Raw genomic sequence first — 23,623 nt, 5'->3', positions numbered from 1 at the left:
AAGGTGGTGGAATCTATAAAAAGAGGCTAGACAGCTATCTGCTAGAGATGCTCTCGCTGGAGCCCCTTCCAGCTCTATAATTCTGTCCCAAGGCCCCATAGAATCACAGAATCAAAGAATCAAAGAGTTGGAAGAGACCTCATGGGCCATCCAGTCCAACCCCATTCTGCCAAGAAGCAGGAATATTGCATTCAAATCACCCCTGACAGATGGCCATCCAGCCCCTGTTTAAAAGCTTCCAAAGAAGGAGCCTCCACCAAACTCCAGGGCAGAGAGTTCCACTGCTGAACGGCTCTCACAGTCAGGAAGTTCTTCCTCATGTTCAGGTGGAATCTCCTTTCTTGTAGTTTGAAGCCATTGTTCTTTGTCCTAATCTCCATGGAAGCAATAAACAAACTTGCTCCCTCCTCCCTGTGGCTTCCTCTCACATATTTATACATGGCTCTCATATCTCCTCTCAGCCTTCTCTTCTTCAGGCTAAACATGCCCAGCTCCTTAGGCTGCTCCTCATAGGGCTTGTTCTCCAGACCCTTGATCATTTTAGTTGCCCTCCTCTAGACACATTCCATCTTGTCAATATCTCTCTTCAATTGTGGTGCCCAGAATTGGACCCAATATTCCAGGTGTGGTCTAACCAAAGCGGAATAGAGCATGGGTAGCATGACTTCCCTAGATCTAGACACTATGCTCCTATTGATGCAGGCCAAAATCCCATTGACTTTTTTTGCCCCCACATCACATTCCTGGCTCATGTTTAACTTGTTGTCCACGAGGACTCCAAGATCTTTTCCACACGTACTGCTCTCGAGCCAGGCCTCATTGTCCCCCATTCTGTATCTTTGCATTTAGTTTTTCCTGCCTAAGTGGAGTATCTTGCATTTGTCCCTGTTGAACTTCATTTTGTTAGTTTTGGCCCATCATCTCTCTAATCTGTCCAGATCGTTTTGAATCCTGCTCCTGTCCTCTGGAGTATTGTCTCTCCCTCCCAATTTCGTGTCGTCTGCAAACTTGATGATCCTGCCTTCTAGCTCTTCATCTAAGTCATTAATAAAGATGTTGAACAGGACCGGGCCCAGGACAGAACCCTGCGGCACTCCACCAGAAGGATGTGCAGCTCTCCTTTGAATAACAGAATCATAGAGTTGGAAGAGACCTCATGGATCATCCAGTCCAACCCCATTCTGACAAGAAGCAGGAACTTCTCCTTCTTTTCCTTGTTGCACTGCCTCCACCTCCAAGTCAAATATTAGATGCAAACCTTTAAGAGTGAAGGCTAACAATCAAGAACACAATTTGCACAGCTTGCAAAAGAAAACTCCCAGAAAAGGGCAGAAGCTAACTGACTCACAGTCAATCACTGTGCATTTCAACTTGGAAGGAAAGCCAGGAGGCCTAGGAGAACCGAAGTCCACTTGCTTGACTTGAAGGCAACAGGCGGTTGCTACCACCTTCTACAACAATGCAGACGACACTAGGGAGAGAAGGTCCTACCTGGAGTCTCGTTCAACAGTCACAGGTCACTGAAGGTGGCCTTTAAACACAGCAAAACTGCAGGCTCAATGCACCCCAGCCTTCCGACATAAGTCATGGATGGACTGATGCGGTGGGCATGTGGCTGTGGGAGTAAGCCCAGCATGAAGTTGACCAGCCCAGGCAACCAAACCTCTGTATCAGCAGCTGTGCCATTCCACAGTGCTGCCATCTTCCCTCCTCACCCACGGAGGAGATTACTTAAGGATTAATAGCAGATTCATCACCCAGTGACAGAATGGGGGTGGTGGCTGCCTCATCAGAGGAGAGCTCAACAGCAGGGACAACCGGCTGCTCTAAGACAAGAGAACAAGAAGGAAAGCCGCTTGGTTGTTTGCCTGGGAGAAGACCTGCGCATCACTGGACCTTGTTCATAACCTGGGCATTTGTCTGGCATGGTTTAAGGAAGACATAAGTGAGCCCATCTGACGATAGAGGCAGGGTGAGTGTTACCACAAGGCTACAAGGAGGAGGAGGAGGATAGAGTAGAGCAATGGGGGAAACCAGCCTGCAAAGGGGGCATGCTCATCAAGAGTGCACAGAGTCTAGATCTAGGGAAGTCATGCTCCCCATGCTCTATTCCACTTTGGTTAGACCACACCTGGAATATTGTGTCCAATTCTGGGCACCACAATTCAAGAGAGATATTGACAAGCTGGAATGTGTCCGGAGGAGGGCGACTAAAATGATCAAGGGTCTGGAGAACAAGCCCTATGAGGAGCGGCTTAAGGAGCTGAGCATGTTTAGTCTGAAGAAGAGAAGGCTGAGAGGAGATATGATAGCCATGTATAAATACGTGAGAGGAAGCCACAGGGAGGAGGGAGCAAGCTTGTTTTCTGCTTCTTTGGAGACTAGGACATGGAACAATGGCTTCAAACTACAAGAGAGGAGATTCCATCTGAACATGAGGAAGAACTTCCTGACTGTGAGAGCCCTTCAGCAGTGGAACTCTCTGCCCCGGAGTGTGGTGGAGGCTCCTTCTTTGGAAGCTTTTAAGCAGAGGCTGGATGGCCATCTGTCAGGGGTGATTTGAATGCAATATTCCTGCTTCTTGGCAGAATGGGGTTGGACTGGATGGCCCATGAGGTCTCTTCCAACTCTTTGATTCTATGATTCTATGAGTCATGGGTGGCAGAAGGTATCCCAGAATCATCTCCTCTCCTTCCCAGCCAAGAAGAAGCTATCTGTCCTGCAAGAGATGGGCCTTCACAACCCAGACCAGAAAATAACACAAATAATAACACTTTATTTGTACCCCGTTACCATCTCCCCAAGGGACTCGATGCTGCTTACACGAGGCCGAGCCCAAACACAACAACACAAGCAATAATCTCAACAACACAAGCAATTAAAATTAAAAAAAACATGGACAATAACATGCAACATTATCAGTAAGACAACATACAATTAAAACTATGGAAAGGGCAAATGTAAAATTAAAATTGGAAACAGTGCTGAAGCATGGACCAAAAGGTGAAAGCGGCATTTGTGGAAGGACATTCGAGCAGACCTAAAAATGCAAAGTGCTTTGGAGGACAAAGTGCTATGGGTTCATTATTCCAGGAAGGCACACTGGAACAACCATGTCTTCAAGCTCCTCCTAAAGACTGCCAGGGTTGGGGCCTGCCTGATGTCCTTAGGGAGTGAGTTCCAGAGTCAAGGGGCCACCACCGAAAAGGCCCTCTCTCTCATCCCCACCAATCGCGCCTGCGATGCTGGTGGGATCGAGAGTAGGGCCTCTCCAGATGAACGAAGATAAAAGACTAGTGCAGCATAAAAGCAATTAACAGCAACTGCTCCAGACAACTCAAACCAATGAGCCAAGCCACATCCAGTTCACCATGGAAAAAGAAAATGAAGGAAGACTGCCTTTTCTAGATGTCCTAGTCATCCGCAAACCAGATCAACAATTGGGTCACACCGTCTACAGAAAACCCACACACACAGATAGAGATCTACATAAAAACTCCAACCATCACCCAAGTCCAAAACGAAACACCATTCAAGCCTTGGCAGACCGTGCAAAAAGAATCTGCGAACCCCACCTCCTCCAAGATGAACTGAACCACCTCAACTGGGCTCTCCAGGCCAATGGAGACTCCACCTCAGACATCAGAAGAGCTGCAAGACCAAGAACAAGCCACGAGAGTAAAGATGAAGATCCACCCAGAGGAAAAGTGTTCCTGCCATACATCAAGGGAACCACTGATCGCATAGGGAAGCTGATGAGGAAACACAACATACAAACAATCTACAAACCCACCAAGAAAATCCAACAAATGCTACGTTCAGCAAAGGACAAGAGGGATCCTCTCACCTCTGCAGGAGTCTACCGTGTACCATGCAGCTGTGGACAAGTCTACATAGGGACCACCAAACGCAGCATTGCCCAAACAAGAATCCAGGAACATGAAAGGCACAGCAGACTACTTCAACCAGAGAAGTCAGCCATAGCAGAGCACCTGATGAACCAGCCTGGACACAGCATATTATTTGAGAACACAGAAATGCTGGACCACACCAACAACCACCATGTCAGACTACACAGAGAAGCCATTGAAATCCACAAGAAGCATGTGGACAATTTCAACAGAAAGGAAGAGACAATGAAAATGAACAAAATCTGGCTACCAATATTAAAAAACTCTAAAATTACAACAGCAAAACAACAGAGAGGAAACAACCAGGCACAGATTAACACCTCCCAGCAAGAGATTTTCCCAGGCTCAGCCAGGCCTTCAAATGCTAATGAAGGTGATCAGCTGAAACATTCACACCTAGCTGCAGCAGGGAAGAGCACCTTGCCCCACCCCAGCCATTCCACAGATATATAAACCCATTGTCCTAATTCCAACAGACCTCACTCCCTCTGAGGATGCTTGCCATAGATGCAGGCGAAACGTCAGGAGAAATGCCTCTAGAACATGGCTCTATAGCCCAAAAAAACCCACAAGAACCTAGTGATTCCAGCCATGAAAGCCTTCGACAATACAAGCCACATTCTGCTGGAGAGGTTCAAATAGCAATGACATGGCCTTCAAGCTAGCTACCCAAATTGAGCCAGTGGAACTCTCTCCCTGGCCCAGGAAGGACAAGGCAAACCATCCCAGTGCCAGCCTTCTCCAGATCCCCCAAACCAGACCCCAGGCTTCTCAGGTGAAACCTTAGAGTAAGAAGGGGGCATCTTGATCCACACCTTGATCAACACTGAAAGCCACCCTTCCCTTTTCCACAAGCCCTGTTTGGCCTGGCTACTGTGCCTCAACTCCTTAGACTATTGCATAAAGACCAGCAAAGCCTCCTTAAAATATTCCACAAAGATGCTGCCTTCTCCAAACTCAGAGCCTGGCTGAGTATCATCTACACCAGTGGTTCTCAACCTGGGGTCCCCAGATGTTTTTGGCCTACAACTCCCAGAAATCCCAGCCAGTTTACCAGCTGTTAGGATTTCTGGGAGTTGAAGGTCAAAAACATCTGGAGACCCCAGGTTGAGAACCACTGATCTACACACTGGAAGTGTCTCCCTACATTCCTAGAAGGGGCTCCTACCTGGAGAATGCCAGGGGCTGCATTGGGGACTATGCACCTTTGTCCCTTTCCAAGTGAAACAACATCAAGACCTTTGAGCACACAGAGGCCTACCTTGACAGGGCACTACACACACCTCAAGGCCACAATCTCTGGCAACCTTAAACATGCCACCTTTAGGGTGGAGGATAAATAAAAGGATTCCACACAGTCCCCCAACCCTCTGTCCTATCAGTTAAGGCACCCTTCAGAGGACACATGTCTAGGTTTGCTGGATCAGGCCCAGGCATATGAGGAGGCCAACAACAAGCTCCATCCAGCTCCCAGGTAGGAGTGGGCCCGGAGCGGCCCTTCACAGAGAAGCACATGAGACAACTCCTGAGATAACCATCCTGCCCTTCTGATTGTCAGCTGAGCTGCAGAAACAGCCACCCCCTCCCCACTGAGCAACCCTGGACGAAAGCAAGAAGCTTCAGGACAGAGAACAAACCGGTCTGTCCACTAGCAAAGCACCAAGGAGAAGAAAGAGTGAAAAAGAAGTCCTTGGGAGGCATGGGGAGGGCATGGGCTGTGTCTTTGGGGCAGGAAAAATGCTTCTTCAGGTAGGAAGGAAGGCATAAATGTAGCCATCTAGTACCATCGGTCAAGAAAATGCCTTGGCCAACTTATAGCTGGACCAGAAACACACCAACAGCCAACCCTAGATGAAGTACAGTAGGACATGGGGGGCAAATATGCTTCTAGGGCAGGTATGGGGAAACCTGGGCACTCCAGGTGTTTTGGACTTCAACTCCTACAATTCCTAACAGCCTACCAGCTGTTGAAACATTCACACCTAGCTCCAACAGACAAGAGTCCTTTGCCCCACCCTGGTCATTCCACAGATATATAAACCCTTTTTCCTAGTTCCAACAGACCTCACTACCTCTGAGGATGCTTGCCATAGATGCAGGCGAAACGTCAGGAGAAAATGCCTCTAGACCATGACCATATAGCCCGAAAAAACCTACAACAACCCAGTGATTCCGGCCATGAAAACCTCTGACAATACATTGAAGTCCAAAACACCTGGAGGGCCGACGCTTGCCCATGCCTGCTCTAGGGCCTCAGGAACACCCCCTCACACCCCTGGTACTTCTTTTTGGCTGGAAGACCCCTGGATTGCTTATCTTCTGGCTCTCCAGAAGCTTCCAGGAGGACCCAGATAGCTTTTCCAATAGGTTGCAGGGTGATGCTGCATGGTTTCACATTTAAAACGCCTATTTTTGGGGGGAAAGTAGTAGAATTTTGCTGCCTCTTGTCTTGTTTTTGCCTTCTGTTCCAAGCTGGGGCATGTTTACAAGTCCAAACGCCCCCCAGAAGGTCCTGTGAGTGGAAAACTGGTTCTGAGAACCACCACAGCTACCCATCCTGATCAAGTGTCCCTTCAAATCGCAGAAAGATGAGAGAGCTTGAGATAAGAAAAGACACAAGAATAACATAACTAATACAGTTCCCCCTTCTCACCAAAAAAACAACCCTCCACTATGAACCCAGCCTCAGATCCCACTGCTGCGATTGCAGTCGGTCCCTAAACTGCAATATGGTGGAAGTCTGGACTCCAGAGGCCATTCCGGCTTCTTCTCGGTGTGTGGCTGGGGGTGAGGGGACCAGGGGCTGAGAACGGCAGAATCGACCATCACCAGAAGCTGAGCTGACGCCTCATTACGCTACCAACACTAATTACCAAGAAACAACAGTGACGAATCTCATCCTAAAAGGCTGGGAGAACAAGAGAAATTCAGCCCAAGGAGCCAAGCCCACGGCATCCGTCAGCTGCAGGCTGGCAGCGAGGCATCTTTCATGGGGAGAACAAACATGGTCTCTGCCCCCACCCCTTGAATCAGGCCCGCTGGCCTCCTCCCTGGCAACAGATTGCAGGGAGAGGTCCTTCTTGGAGCCCCTCGGCCCAGGTGCGGAGGAGGCCCTTGACCCCCCTCGCTCTACGTGTGTGACTTACCCGGCTGAACGCGTGCCTCTTGGTCTGGGTCATGCTGGCCATCTCCTGCCCGCTTCAATTATTTCTGTGCAGGGTGGGCTTTAGCTGGTGGGAAGGGGCAGCTGGCCCAAGGAGGATGCCCCTCCACCACCGATGCTGCAGAGAGGCCGGAAAGCATCCCTGCTCTTCCTCCTCCTCGGCCGAGCAAGCCACCCTCTCCCCAGCAGGGCAGGGCAGGGAAGGAGAGAAGAAAGGAGCCCTTTCCTGGGGAGAGGCGTCTCTCTCTCTCTCTCTGTCTCGCAAATCCTGCCCAGCTGATGGGGAGACTCACTCTGCGCTAGTGCTGCTCCAGACTCTTGCCATTGAGTCTGACGGCACACTGGGTCCTAATGCCAGGATGTTCTCCTCAGAAGAAGAAAGCAGAAGGGCTTGGGAAGGTGGGCCAGGAAGTAGAAGGATCTCAGGACCTTTCTGGCCAGGTCTAGAAGCAGAAGCAGAAGAAGCAGCAGCAGCAGCAGGGTGCAACTCAGGGACAATGGGCAGCCAGGGCACCAAGGATGCTCCCCTCTCTGTACGAAATCGTCTGTGCGCGAAATGGGTTCTGCAGTTCTGCACCTTGCACCAGGTATCTCCTGCCAGGAGTCCGTACGGCACCCATGGAAGGTGTCACAGACCCCAACAAAGATCAGCTGCCCGCCACAACCGCACCAAGAAACACCGAAATCGTCTGCACACGAAATGGGTTCTGCAGTTCTGCACCTTGCACCAGGTATCTCCTGCCAGGAGTCCGTATGGCACCCATGGAAGATGTCACAGACCCCCACAAAGATCAGCTGCCTGCCACAACCGCACCAGGAAACACCGAAATTGTCTGCACACGAAATGGGTTCTGCAGTTCTGCACCTTGCACCAGGTATCTCCTGCCAGGAGTCCGTACGGCACCCATGGAAGGTGTCAGAGACCCCCCCCCCCCACAAGATCAGCTGCCCGCCACAACCGCACCACGAAACAACAGTGAAGGACTGGAGTTAACCAGAAGTGCTCTGAAGCCAGTTGGTCAACATACCAGAATGGAAAAATCCAAACCCTTTTGGATGTGTCTGTAAGGTGGGGGAGTTGCGGGCCATATCTTAAGCCTCTGGCAGAACAAGATTCCTTAACATGCTTTGAAGCAATGGGAAAAAAACCCAGCAGTTATTGGCTGCTAACACTGAAATAGAGACAGTGTCTCATTTCATTTTTTTAGTTTTGGCCCATCTTCATTTTTTTAGTTTTGGCCCATCTCTAATCTGTCAAGATCGTTTTGAATCCTGCTCCTGTCCTCTGGAGTATTGGCTATCCCTCCCAATTTGGTGTCGTCTGCAAACTTGATGCAGCCGCAGTAGGGTGCAACTCAGAGGCAATGGGCAGCCAGGGCACCAAGAATGCTGCCCTCTCTGTCCGAAATCGTCTGCACACGAAATGGGTTCTGCAGATCTGCACCTTGCACCAGGTATCTCCTGTCAGGAGTCCGTACGGCACACATGGAAGATGTCACAGACCCCAACAAAGATCTGCTACTCGCCACAACTGCACCAGACAGGAAGGACAGGAGTTAACCAGAAGTGCTCTGAAGCCAGTTGGTCAACATACCAGGATGGAAAAATCCAAACCCTTTTGGATGTGTCTGTGGGGTGGGGGAGTTGCAGGCCACGTCTTAAGCCTCTGGCAGAACAAGATTCTTTAACATGCTTTGAAACAAAGGGGAAAAACACAGGTCCGCAACTTGGGAGTAATCACAGACTCATCGCTGAGCCTGGAACCCCAGGTCTCAGCGGTGGCCGGGAGAGCTTTTGCACAATTAAAACTTGTGCGCCAGTTGCGCCTATACCTTGGGAAGTCAGATCTGGCCACAGTGGTCCATGCTCTTGTTACGTCCCGAATAGATTACTGCAGCGCACTCTACGTGGGGTTGCCTTTGAAGACTGTTCGGAAACTTCAATTAGTCCAGCGGGAGGCAGCCAGATTACTCACCGGAGCGTCATACAGGGAGCATACCACCCCTCTGCTATGTCAGCTCCACTGGCTGCCGATCCAGTTCTGAGCACAATTCAAAGTGCTGGTTTTGACCTACAAAACCCTATACAGCTCCAACCCAGCGTATCTGTCCGAACGCATCTTCCTCTACGTCCCGCCTCGGAATTTAAGATCTTCTGGGGAGGCCCTGCTCTCGGCCCCACCTCTATCACAAGTGAGATTGGTGGGGACGAGGAGCAGGGCCTTCTCGGTGGTGGCCCCTCACCTGTGGAATTCACTCCCTGGGGAAATTAGGTCATCGACATCCCTCCTCTCCTTTAGAAGGAAACTAAAAACATGGATATGGGACCAGGCTTTTGGGTAATCTGGCAGATAGACAAAGGACAATGATGACTAGAATTGATAGGATTTGACAAAGTGGAATGAATTTATGGATTCTGAGCTGGCGAATGTTGAGCATTAGACTGTTTATAATTGTTGTCTATATATGTTCTATTTTACTGTTGTGTTGGCATCGAATTGTGCCTTTTGTAAGCTGCCCTGAGTCCCCCCTCAGGGGTTGAGAAGGGCAGGGTAGAAATACGCAAAATAAATAAATAAATAAATAACCCAGCAGTTATTGGCTGCTAATACTGAAACAGAGACAGGTAATCCCAGTCCTACTTGGCCAGCAAACCATCCCAGGGGTCACTTCTGTGCAAATTTAAGGGCAAGGGGATTCAGCCTGATCAAAGCTCTTCTTACTGAGGCTCTTCCTGCAAGGAGAAAGAGTGCATGCATGGATTTCCATCCATCAACTGAGAACATCAGAGGATGTTCACCAGAGCCAAAGAAGTGCCACGGCAGGTCAGGCCACAAACCTCTCCAAGGTCCCACTCACACTGCAGTCCACCTAAAGCGGCGTTTAGAAACCCCAGTTCCATCCTCCCGCTGCTGCTGCTGCTATTAGCCCCCTTTGCCTCCTTCTCTCCTTCCACCTCCAAGCCTTCTGCCATCCTAGGCTTGGAATAGCAACCACCCCCATCATCCCCAGCTTGGCTGTCTTTCTCCTCCCTTCCTTGAGAGTCCATCTCAAAACACATTCTGCACCTAAAATCGTCAGGTGAGAAGGGTAGGATATAAATGTTTTAGAATCATAGAATCCTAGAGTTGGAAGAGACCTCATGGGCCATCCAGTCCAACCCCTGTCAAGAAGCAGGAAAATTGCATTCAAAGCACCCCTGACAGATGGCCATCCAGCCTTTACTTAAAAGCCTCCAAAGAAGGAACCTCCACCACACTCCGGGACAGAGAGAGAGAGAGTTGAATTGTTGAACATCTGTCACGGTCAGGAAGTTCTTCCCAATGTTCAGGCAGAATGTCCTTTTCTGTAGTTTGAAGCCATTGTTTCATGTCCTAGTCTCCAGGGCAGCAGAAAACAAGCTTGCTCCCTCCTCCCTATGACTTCCTCTCACATACTTATACATGGCTATCATGTCTCCTCTCAGCCTTCTCTTCTTCAGGCTAAACATGCCCAGCTCTTTAAGCTGTTCTTCACAGGGCTTGTTATCCAGACCCTTGATCATTTTAGTCGCCCTCCTCTGGACACATTCCAGCTTGTCAATATCTCTCTTGAATTGTGTTGCCCAGAATTGGACACAATATTCCAGGTGTGGTCTAACCAAAGCAGAATAGAGCATGGGGAGCATGACTTCCCTGGATCTAGACACTATGCTCCTCTTGATGCAGGCCAAAATCCCATTGGCTTTTTTGCCACCGCATGTGCTAGTCTCCAGGGCTGCCTTCCTTGGTTCTGTTCCTTTGCGGCCGTGCAGCTCTTCCAAGTCCCTCCAGTCCCTCTGACTTGCCCCTCAGATACAGTCAGACCCCTCCTCACATTCACGCCATCACCACTGGCACAAAACAGGTTCTCATTAGCCTCTCTTAGGCCCCTTCCATACTGCCATATAATCCAGATTATCAAATCAGATAATCCACATTATCTGTTTTAAATTATATGAGTCTACACTGCCATATAATCCAGTTCAAAGCAGATAATCTAGATTTTATACAGCAGTGTAGAAGGGATCTTAGTCAGGAGATAGCTGTTGAATTGAACCCTTGTGCCGGCAGGACTGAAGACCGACAGGTCACAGGTTCGAATCCGGGGAGAGGCGGATGAGCTCCCTCTATCAGCTCCAGCTCCTCATGCAGGGACATGAGAGAAGCATCCCACAAGGATGATAAAAACATCCATTCATCTGGGCATCCCTTGGGCAACGTCCTTGCAGATAGCCAATTCTCTCACACCAGAAGTGACTTGCAGTTTCTCAAATTATTCCTGACACGACCAAAAAAAAAACCCCACATGTTAGAGTGAAACATGGCTACTCCAAAGGAAACCAGTCCTGCTTATTGTAACCTCATGCCCAGGATGACAGATAAAAGGAGCATTTAGTTATTTTAGGAGCATAAAAAGCATTACATGCATCTTCATTTGTCATGCAGCTATTATGTCTGATGTATTAAAATTCATTCTTTCCAGAAAACAATTACAAAGCAAACTTGCTCTTTAAATTCTTATTTTGGGCGACACAGGAAACTATAAGATGTTGAACTGAAAGGAACACGTGAACTGGAAGGAACATTGTTGGTTTTACTAGTTTATAAGGAAAAGGTAAACCCTCCCCCTTTAAAAAAAAACTCTATCAACATTAGTAAAACAAAGTAAATTGATTTATCTCATCTAGCCCTTCAAACAAACATAAAACACTCTCTTAAAAAGAACAGGAAAAAATAAACCAAGACCAGAACTGCAATGATGAGAAATAATGACTTAGATGAAGGGTTAGAAGGCAGGATCATCAAGTTTGCAGATGACACCAAATTGGGAGGGATAGCCAAGACTCCAGAGGACAGGAGCAGGATTCAAAACGATCTTGACAGATTAGAGAGATGATGGGCCAAAACTAACACAATGAAGTTCAACAGGGACAAATGCAAGATACTCCACTTAGGCAGAAAAATCGAAATGCAAAGATACAGAATGGGGGAGGATGAGGCCTGGCTCGAGAGCAGGACATGTGGAAAAAGATCTTGGAGTCCTCGTGGACAACAAGTTAAACATGAGCCAACAATGTGATGTGGCGGCAAAAAAAGCCAATGGGATGTTGGCCTGCATCAATAGGAGCATAGTGTCTAGATCTAGGGAAGTCATGCTCCCCATGCTCTATTCTGCCTTGGTTAGACCACACCTGGAATATTGTGCCCAATTCTGGACACCACAATTGAAGAGAGATATTGACAAGCTGGAATATGTCCAGAGGAGGGCGACTAAAATGATAAAGTGTCTGGAGAACAAGCCCTATGAAGAGTGGCTTAAAGAGCTGGGCATGTTTAGCCTGAAGAAGAGAAGGCTGAGAGGAGGCATGATAGCCATGTATAAATGTGTGAGAGGAAGCCACAGGGAGGAGGAGGGAGCAAGCTTGTTTACTGCTTCCATGGAGACTAGGATGAGGAACAATGGCTTCAAACTACAAGAAAGGAGATTCCATCTGAACATGAGGAAGAACTTCCTGACTGTGAGAGCCGTTCAGCAGTGGAACTCTCTGCCCTGGAGTGTGGTGGAGGCTCCTTCTTTGGAGGCTTTTAAACAGGGGCTGGATGACCATCTGTCAGCGGTGATTTGAATACAATATTCCTGCTTCTTGGCAGAATGGGGTTGGACTGGATGATGGCCCAGGAGGTCTCTTCCAATTCTTTGATTCTAGAATTCTATGAAATGTTTGCACTAAAAATCTACCGGATACATGGCTTTCGGAAAGGAGTAAATTTCAGAGCATGTTGTGCTTCACTCTAAAAGAAAATGTTTCTTACTCATTTTTTTGGGGTGGGCGGGAAGGCTTCTGGAAAAATGGAGAAAAACAGACATCCCCCCATATATATTCCTTTCTGGGGTTTTTTCTGTCTTGGACCCTCACGTGTCCCCTCATCAGCAAAAGCCACTGATCTGGCAGATTCTCTCCAGGGAGAAACATCTGGCACTTGAGAAGGCAAAACAGAGAAGACACACTTCTTGCAGACTGCCTTTGGGGATGACTTAAAAATCTTTAACTGGGGCAGCTAGTGGGTTTAACGATAATTGCATTTCCATTTAGGTTACCATTTGGTCAACCGCCCTGTGATGTCAACACACCACAAATGGCAGAGTTTTGGGTTTTTTTCAATAGCAAGCGGTATTCAAAGTAGTGATAAATGCAGAATCAATGTTGAAACATCAAATGCATGCCCTCCATCTATAAGAGGAGGAAATGGATATGAAAGGTGGGGGGCTCATGGAGGCCATTAGCTTTTAGGAGGCATGCACCTCAAGAACCGATGGCTGGAGCAGCACCTTCATCCCTTGTGGCCAGAAAGTGTGGCGATCTACTCTTCTCCATGAGATATGGAATTTTTTCTAAAGTCTCATCCCACAAAAATCAATGTTATGAGCAATTCATTCCCTTGGCTGTACTTAACGTAAACAGGCTGCCACATACACATCAACCTTGCTATCAATCAGATGTCACACAGTGTCAAGAAAACACTTTCCTTAGACCTTAACAGGCAACCACCCCATTGACAGCCCATTTGTGCTCCTTTTCTCCTTTGTTGTCCACCAGTTGCTCTCCATGTGGCACCCAAAATTTAAGTCATGGATACCTTCACAAGTGTGGACATTCTTGAATTATAATGCCACCTGTCATTCTTTCCTTGTTGTTGTTCATTCGTTCAGTCATTTCTGACTCTTTGTGACATCATGGACTAGCCCACACCAGAGCTCCCTGTCGGCCGTCACCACCCCCAGCTTCTTCAAGGTCAATCCAGTCACTTCAAGGATCCCATGATCGGTCCCTTTCCTACTTGGGTCTATTTCTCAGAAATAGGTTATCCCTCTGTGTTATTATGAACCTTAGAGTCATGTTTCATATGTATGTGTGTGTGTGTGTATATATATATATATATGTATATATATAGGAGCCCCCGGTGGCACAGTGGGTTAAAGCACTGAGCTGCTCAGCTTGTTGATCGAAAGATCGCAGGTTCGATTCCGGGGAGCGGCGTGAGCTTCCACTGTCAGCCCTAGCTTCTGCCAACCTAGCAGTTCGAAAACATGCAAATGTGAGGAGATCAATAGGTACCGCTCCGGTGGAAAGGTAACGGCGCTCCATGCAGTCATGCCGGCCACATGACCTTGGAGGTGTCTACGGACAACGCTGGCTCTTTGGCTTAGAAATGGAGATGAGCACCACACCCCAGAATCAGACATGACTGGACTTAATGTCAGGGGACTACCTTTACCTTTACCTATATATATATATACACATACACACATACTAGCCATCCGCTGCCACACTTTGCTGTCGCCCACATGGGGCTTCTGTGTGGGAGGTTTGGCCCAATTCCATCGTTGGTGGGGTTCAGAATGCTCTGTAATTGTAGGAGAACTATAAATCCCAGCAACTACAACTCCATGAGATGTCAAGATTCTATTTCCCCCAAACTCCATCAGTGTTCACATTTGGGCATATTGAGTATTCATGTAGAGTTTGGTCCAGATCCATCATTGTTTGAGTCCACAGTGATCTCGGGATGTAGGTGAACTACAACTCCCAAACCAAAGGACACTGCCCACCAAACCCTTCCAGTATTTTCTGTTGGTCATGGGAGAACTGTGTGCCAAGTTTGGTTCAATTCCATCGCTGGTGGGGTTCAGAATGGTCTTTGATTGTAGGTGAACTATAAATCCCAGCAACTACAACTCCCAAATGACAAAATCAAATTTTTGAGTGAAGGACATACATTGGATTGTTAGGTGCGTTGTGTCCAAATTTGGTGTCAATTCGTCCAGTGGTTTTTGAGTTCTGTTAATCCCACAAACGAACATTACATTTTTATTTATATAGATATAGATACACACACACACCACAAAGCCAGATGGGAAGTCACCCAGGAAAATCTTGGTTGCTCTTTACTTTTGATTTAAAACCCTTCTACTAGATACATCCTCTGTTCATGTCCAGCATTTATTTTTAAAGTTTTAACTATTACATCTGGCCCAGCCATAGGTTTTTGAATTCTTGTGTGTTATTGTCTACTTATGAGTTATATTAATTGTATTGTTTATTTTGTTTATTGCTTGTTGTTTTTGTTATTATTGTGTGTTGTTTTTGATGTGTTGTTGGGCTTGGCCTCACATAAGCCGCTCCGAGTCCCTTGGGGAGATGGTGGTGGGGTATAAAATATATTATTATTATTATTATTATTATTATTATTATTATTATTATTATTATTAAAAGGAAGCTTGTCTGAGAAAGTCCCCTTCTTCCCCTCTCAAAGGCCACCAACATGCCTAGAATGCCGAAAAATGGATGTAGACCCATCTAGCTCATGCTCCTTCCTCTACACCATGGCCGGTCCAGCGGAGTTGATGGCGGAGGAGCATCGCTTCAATGCTGGTGGTCTTTGCTTCTTCTTCCAGCATGCTGACATTTGTCCACCTGTCTTCCCAAGAGATTTGCAGGATTTTCCGGAGGCAGCGCTGATGGAATCATTACAGGAGTTGCATGTGACGTCTGTAGACAGTCCACATCTCTCAGGCATAGAGCAGGGTTGGGAGGACAAGCACCTTGGTATCCCTACGGATGTCCCGGTCCTCAAACACTCTCTGCCCCATTGGGGAAAATGCTGCACTCGCAGAGCTCAGGCGGTGTTGTATTTCAGTGTCGATGTTGACTTTTGTGGAGAGGTGGCTGCCACAGCAGGGTTGGGAGAACAATAGATTTATAAACAAGCACCTTGGTATCCCTATGGATGTCCCAGTCCTCAAACACTCTCTGCTTCATTCAGAAAAATTCTGCACTCGCAGAGCTCAGGCAGTGTTGAATTTCAGTGTCAATGTTGATTTTTGTGGAGAGGGGGCTGCCAAGGGAGCGGAAATAGTCAACATTTTCTAATGTTACTCCACTAAGCTGTATTTCTGGCATTGGAGAGGGATTTGCCGATGACTGCTGGAAGAGCACTTTGGTTTTCTTGATGTTTAATGACAGGCCAAGCTTTGCCTGTCATTCAAATCCCATGAGCTGCAACCAACATGGGAACGGTCTTTGGGCACTGGAGAGTTGTACTCCACCATTGTCCTTAGGACACATTCTGACAGGATGTGCACTGAGTGAAAGGTGCTAAAGAGGGAGGCGGCCCTTCCTTCAGTTATTTTGGCCTTGAATATGATTTTCCTGCTTCCTGGCAGAATGGGGATGGACTGGATGGCCTTGGAGGTCTCTTCCAACTCTATGATTCAAGGGAGCCAAGGAACTCAGAGAAACTTGACTCCTTGTTTCCCACAAAAAACAGCAATTCGCTTAGCACTAGGACCCTGCGCCAGTCAAACGGTGCGCACCTGCGCACTGACAAACTGCAGCATTTCACAATTCCAGCCGTGGTTGAAAAAGCCTCGCCGTGGGAGCAAAGCTGCAGCTGCTGCGAGAACATGCGGAGACCGCTTGACAGAGATGTTGCAGGAAACCATTCTCCTTTCTTCTCTCTCTTTTACAGCTCAAACTGGAGCAACTGGAACTGCAGATCAATATATCCTGCTTCATTGAAGGGGTAACCATAGCAACACATGGATGAACCGAGGATGCTGCTGTCTGGTAACAGGAGGAGGTGAGTCTATTTCAGTTCTGGGTCACTTCCATCACTCACTCATCCCCCTCATTGCACAACTAAGTCCCCTTCCCATGTGTATCCATCTTCTGCTCCTATGCACCAAAAAGGGAGACTCCCCTTTGATGCACATCTGTGTAGGAGCCAATGCTGCTCTGTTGTGCCACTGATAATAATAATAATAATTGGGTTGTTGTAGGACTTTTCGGGCTATATGGCCATGGTCTAGAGGCATTCTCTCCTGACGTTTCGCCTGCATCTATGGCAAGCATCCTCAGAGGTAGTGAGGTCTGTTGGAACTAGGCAAAAGGGTTTATATATCTGTGGAATGACCAGGGTGGGACAAAGGACTCCTGTCTGCTGGAGCTAGGTGTGGATGTTTCAACTGACCACCTTGATTAGCATTCACACCTAGCTCCAGCAGACAAGAGTCCTTTGTCTCACCCTGGTCATTCCACAGATATATAAATCCTTTTGCCTAGTTCCAACAGACCTCACTACCTCTGAGAATGCTTGCCATAGATGCAGGCGAAACGTCAGGAGAGAATGCTTCTAGACCATGGCCATATAGCCCAAAAAAACCTACAACAACCCAGTGATTCCGGCCATGAAAGCCTTCAACAATTTATTTATTTATTTATTTAGTACATTTCTATACCGCCCCTCTCAACCTTCCGGCGACTCGAGGTGGTTTACAAGGCAAGAATGCAATGCCACCAAGGACACAGTCACAATATACAATATAAAAAACATCAGTAACAATAAAATCAAAAAATTATAATAAAACATATTTCAATCGATATTCATTAAAACAATGTCCAGTTCCGCCATATAGTTATTCCGTTATTATATCCGTTACTCCGTATTTTCAAATGCCCGCTCAGATAGCCATGTCTTAAGATTCTTCTGGAATGATAGGAGCAAGGACACTGATCTAATCTCCCTAGGAAGGGCATTCCATAGCTGAGGGGCCACCACTGAGAAGGCCCTGTCTCTCGTTCCCGCCAACCGCACTTGTGATGATGGTGGGATCGAGAGCAGGTCCTCTCCAGATGAACTTAAAGTCCTTGCAGGTTCATAAGGGGAGATTTGTTAGGACAGGTAAGTTGGGCCAGAACCGTTTAGGGCTTAATAGGCTAAAGCCAGCACTTTGAATTGTGCCCGGTAGCGAACTGGCAGCCAGTGGAACTGGCGCAACAAGGGAGTTGTATGCTCCCTGAGAGCTACTCCAGTTAGCAATCTGACTGCTGTCCGTTGAACCAGTTGAAGCTTTTGGACAGTCTTCAAAGGCAACCCCACGTAGAGAGCATTGCAGTAGTCTTTATGGGATGTAACAAGAGCGTGGACTATCGTGGCCAAGTCAGACTTCCCAAGGTTCCGCTTTGGCAGAAAGATTACGGTGCTCCATGCAGTCATGCTAGCCACAAGACCTTGGAGGTGTCTATGGACAACGCCGGCTTTTTGGCTCAAAAATGGACATGAGAACCAACCCCCAGAGTTGGCCACAACTGGACTTAATATCAGGGGAAAACCTTTACCTTACATAAGTATATACACTTCTGTTATTCTCCGCTTCTAGGGAAGTAATGCTACCCCTCTTTTCCGCTTTGGTTAGACCACACCTGGAATATTGTGTCCAATTCTGGGCACCACAATTCAAGAGAGATATTGATAAGCTGGAATGTGTCCAGAGGAAGGCGACTAAAATGATAAAGGGTCTGGAGAACAAGCCCTATGAGGAGCGGCTTAAGGAGCTGGGCATGTTTAGCCTGAAGAAGAGAAGGCTGAGAGGAGATATGATAGCCATGTATAAATATGTGAGAGGAAGCCACAGGGAGGAGGAGGGAGCAAGCTTCCTTTCTGCTTCCCTGGAGACTAGGACGCAATGGAACAATGGCTTCAAACTACAAGAGAGGAGATTCCATCTGAACACGAGGAAGAACTTCCTGACTGTGAGAGCCGTTCAGCAGTGGAACTCTCTGCCCCGGAGTGTGGTGGAGGCTCCTTCTTTGGAAGCTTTTAAACAGAGGCTGGATGGCCATCTGTCAGGGGTGATTTGAATGCAATATTCCTGCTTCTTGGCAGAATGGGGTTGGACTGGATGGCCCAGGAGGTCTCCTCCAACTCTTTGATTCTATATCAACAAGGGGAAACCAGAGGCATGCAACATGGCTGGATCTAGAAGTAACATTTCTGATCTTGGGACCCTTCAAGAACTGCGTATTCTATCAAAAATGCCCCCCTCAAATAAAACCCAAACCACCAAATGTAACATTTTTTGAAAGACATATAGGTGTAGTCCAGAGCCTACTTAAAAAGAGAATTTCTGCTCCAGGGAGCTTTCCGGAGAGGCTGCTCAACCTTCATGCTTAAAAAAGGACAGTCCGGAAGAATCTGAGAAGGTCACGCGGACAAAAAATACCCCATGCTGCCCACACTAATGAATTAGCCAATAGTCCTAAAAGGCTCAACATCACAGCATAGCCTAAGGAGCAATTCACCATCTGCCTGGTGAGTGGTACAGAACAGGGCCTTCTTTTGTCTCTTCTGAACGCCAGCACTCTCAATCGGTTTCACTGGGTTCTCGTTTAGTCAAGGACCACTTGCCTGGGGTTTCTATTTCACGCATGATGCCTCTCCGGCTTCTTTTTCATTAGACCTTCCCAGGAGAGGCAAGAGTCCTCCTGGAACCCTGGCCACTGAAGCAGAACTTTTTCTTCCCTTACACACAGAGAAACTCAATCAACCCACATCCCTTCCCTACTAAGCATGGATTGCGCATTGAAGATTACACCCAAACTGCTGTCTGGGAAGGAAGCATTGCTTCTGCGCTCCTCAAAGGAGAAACTGAGGCACACACAGAGAGAAGCCAGACACTCCAGGACTTGGAACCCAGTTATGTAAGGTGGTACAGCAAGGTAGGAGGGGGTCTGTGGTCAAGTGGGGCTCATCCAACGCTGGCCACTTTGGCCACTGGATGGCTGAATGTAGAGCTCTGAGTCCCCTCAGGGAGATAGCGCAGGTATAAATCAAGTTTTAAAATTATTATTAATATTATTGACACAAAAGCACAGTATGTCACAGCAAACGAGATCTCGATGCTGGATTTCGTATCACAAAATCACAAGTTGAACACTTCCAAAGCGTCTAGGTCTGTGTGATATATTTTCGAATGATGCGCGCAGATCCAAGTCAGGTGGCCTTTTGCAGTTGACAGATCGTGATTTTGTCGATGTTTATTGTTTTCAAATGCCGGTTGAGATCTTTTGGCATGCCACACAGTGCGCCAATGACCACTGGGACCACCTGTACTGCCAGAGCCTTTGCAGTTCTATTTTGAGGTCTTGATAGCGGCTGAGTTTTTCCTGTTGTTTTTCCTCAATGCGACTGTCACCTGGAATGGCGACATCAATAATCCAGACTTTTTTCTTTTCCCCAATCGTGATGTCTGGTGTATTGTGTTCCTAAACTTTGTCAGTCTGGATTCGAAAGTCCCACAGTATTTTTGCATGTTCATTTTTCATGACCTTTGCAACTTTATGATCCCACCAATTCTTTGCTGCTGGCAGGTGGTCCTTGTGACATAAGTTCCAGTGAATCATCTGGGCCACAGAGTTGTGTCTTTGTTTGTAGTCAGTCTGTGCGATTTTCTTGCAACAGCTGAGGATATGATCCATGGTTTCATCCGCTTCCTCGCACAGCCTGCATTTTGGGTCATCCGCTGATTTTTCAATCCTGGCTTTCATGGCCTTTGTTCTGATGGCTTGCTCCTGAGCCGCAAGAATCAGGCCTTCTGTCTCCTTCTTCAGGGTTCCATTCGTGAGCCATAACCAGGTCTTCTCCTTGTCAACTTTTCCTTCAATCTTCTCAAGGAACTGCCCATGTAATGCTTTGTTGTGCCAGCTATCAGCTTTGGTTTGGAGTGCAGTTTTCTTGTACTGACTCTTTGTCTGCTGTGCTTTGAGAAGTTTCCGATTATTGACTTCAATTAAAGCAGGTTCTTGGCTTTCCTTGACATAGTCTGCCAGGGTGTGTTTTTCTTCTTCAACTGCTTGTTTGATGATGATGATGATGATGATGATTATTATTATTATTATTATTAAGTGAGGGACTGCAGCATTTCTGAAACATCTCCTAAGTCCACTGAAAGTTGATTATAGTTTTTGAGAGAAACGCCAAATCTATATAGAAGGGCAATGGTCACTTTTATCAGAAAGGAAAAGCAATCCTGAAAAGTGGTTTGGGAAGCAGAAAACAGGAAGATTTGTCATCGAGCCCTGACTATGTAAGAAGAGATGCTGAAGCTCATTCAGTAAATCGATAGGACATGTCTGTGAACAGGTGAACTACAGATATATACCTGCCTGGATGGGAGCTGGTTAGTGACTGTGTTAGTTACTGTATTAATGCCACCTATCGGCCACATTCACGCATGATGCTAAGCCATGGTTCAGTGCTGCATGCAATTACTGCTCATGCTCCTCCACCATCACTTTTCCATAGATCTAGATCAGAGGTCCTCAAACCAAGGCCTGGTCTGGCTTGGCAATCTGAAACAGGCATCCTAAACACGTACATGCCTCAAAGATCATAGATGTACATGCCATAGATTACATCTTGTACATGTCAAAGATCAGAGCTGTACATGTTAAAGACCAGAGATCAGAGTAGTATTTGCCTTAGAGCAGGGGTCGTCAAAATAAGTCCCGAGGGCTGGATATGGCCCTCCAAGGTCATTTACCCGGCCCTCGCTTAGGTCAACCTAAGTCTGAAATGACTTGAAAGCACACAATAACAACAACAACAACAACAACAACAACAATCCTATCTCATCAGCCAAAAGCAGGCCCACACTTCCCATTGAAATGCTAATAAGTTTATATACTTATTAAAAATTTTCTTCGTTTTATTTATTGTATTGTTTTTAAGTGTTTTTTGCACTACAAGTATTTATTATTTATTTATTTAAAACATTTATATTCCGCCCTTCTCACCCCGAAAGGGACTCAGCACAGCATATACATGGCAAACATTCAATGCCGGGACACAAATTCACATACAATACATAAACATTAAAAAACATTTATCAAAATATTAAAATACACCATTTAAAACCATCCTAGCCATCCGCATCAAATCCAATTGGCCCTGTCATCTTTCCCACTGCCGTTTCATTACCCTGTCCTGAAAGCTTGGTCCCACAGCCAAGTTTTTACCATCCTTCTAAATAAGTAAGATATGTGCAGTGTGCATAAGAATTCATTCATGTTTTTTTTTCAAATTATAATGCGGCCCTCCAACAGTTTGAGGGCCCGCTTCCAAGAAGCAAATACGATGCAAATATTATCACTGTCATGACATTAATCATTCCCATTCTTTAGAAAAAATGCCAGTTGACTTCTTCGAAATCAAACAGGGTAACTTGCCCACTTTTGCCAGTTCTAGAATTTTTAGAATCCAGTTTTCTATTGAGGATAATTTATAGAATCAAAGAGTTGGAAGAGACCTCATTGGCCATTGCATTCAAATCACCCCTGACAGATGGCCATCCAGCCTCTGTTTCAAAGCTTCCAAAGAAGGAGCTTCCACCATACTCCGGGGCAGAGAGTTCCACTGCTGAACGGCTCTCACAGTCAGGAAGTTCTTCCTCGTGTTCAGATGGAATCTCCTCTCTTGTAGTTTGAAGCCATTGTTTTGCGTCCTAGTCTCCGAGGAAGCAGAAAGGAAGCTTGCTCCCTCCTCCTCCCTGTGGCTTCCTCTCACATATTTATACATGGCTATAATATCTCTTCTCGTCCTTCTCTTCTTCAGGCTAAACATGCCCAGCTATTTAAGCCACTCCTCAAAGGGCTTGTTCTCCAGACCCTTGATCATTTCTTTTTTTTTTCTGTTTTAGCACATAAATTGATCTAGCATTAATGCTACCAATTGGCAACATTTATACATGAGTAGGTGCACAGCATGATATTTTGCACCCCTCGTTTTCTGCTAATGGAGTTCATGCCCTCCAAATAGGGTGTTCAGCCTCACAACTCTGTTTTAAGAGTTCGATATAAACATCCTGCTCCTATTTTATCTTATTATAATTGGTTAACTGTTTTTATCCTGAATATGTGGCCCCTGACTATTGTGTTTATTGGAATGTTTATTTTATGATTTTTTTTTCCTTTTTAATGTCACTTTGATAATGTTGTTGTTGTCTGTTGTATATGTTTTGATTTTATTGCTGTATTATGTTGTCCGGGCTTGGCCCCATGTAAGCCGCTCTGAGTCCCCATCAGGGAGATGGTGGCAGGGTAGAAATAATAATAATAATAATAATAATAATAATAATTATTATTATTATTATTATTATTAATGGTTTTGTGTTACATAACTGCTCATGCTCCTCCACCTTGGTTTTTCCAATGCAGCTCAGATCAAGTTTCATTTTGTCATTTTCCTGCATCTTTTCTACATAAAATCAGGAATTACCAGTTTAAAATCATTCCAGTAAATAGCTAGTGGAACAAAATGTTTTTCATTTGGTTCAATTCCTCCCCCCTTCTAATGCTTCCTGATTTAGTCCTACCTAATAGTTAACTGAGGATGCCCCGGTGGCACAGCAGGTTAAACTGCTGAGCTGCTGAACTTGCTGACCAAAAGGTCAACGGTTTGAATTCAGGGAGCGGGGTGAGCTCCTGCTGTTACCCCCAGCTTCTGCCAACCTAGCAGTTCAAAAACATGCAAATGTGAGTTGATCAATAGATACCACTTTGGCAGGAAGGTAATGGCACTCCATGCAATCATGCTGACCACATGACTTTGGAGGGGTCTACAGGCAACGCTGACACTTTGACTTAGAAATGGTGATGAACACACACACACACACACACTCCGAATCAGAGA

At 46.5% G+C, this 23,623-nt stretch overlaps 1 protein-coding gene across 11 annotated transcripts in view; it reads right to left on the bottom strand.

Moving 5' to 3' along the window:
* Positions 1 to 23,623, bottom strand: part of DCTN1 (dynactin subunit 1) — a 110,348-nt gene that overhangs the window by 81,657 nt on the left and 5,068 nt on the right. For 8 of the 11 annotated variants that reach the window (XM_060779474.2, XM_060779475.2, XM_060779478.2 and 5 more), the window contains exon 1: positions 7,058 to 7,415. The exons of the other annotated variants lie outside the window; for them this stretch is intronic. In XM_060779474.2, coding sequence (XP_060635457.2) covers positions 7,058 to 7,099 — 42 coding nt within the window. In that variant the 5' untranslated portion in view covers positions 7,100 to 7,415. Of the gene's footprint in view, positions 1 to 7,057; positions 7,416 to 23,623 lie in introns of those variants that run through there. 11 annotated transcript variants of the gene reach the window in all.

Source organism: Anolis sagrei, chromosome 5 (assembly GCF_037176765.1).
Source record: "Anolis sagrei isolate rAnoSag1 chromosome 5, rAnoSag1.mat, whole genome shotgun sequence".
Taxonomy (NCBI): Eukaryota; Metazoa; Chordata; class Lepidosauria; order Squamata; family Dactyloidae; genus Anolis; species Anolis sagrei.
This window is presented reverse-complemented; position numbering and strand designations above follow the sequence as displayed.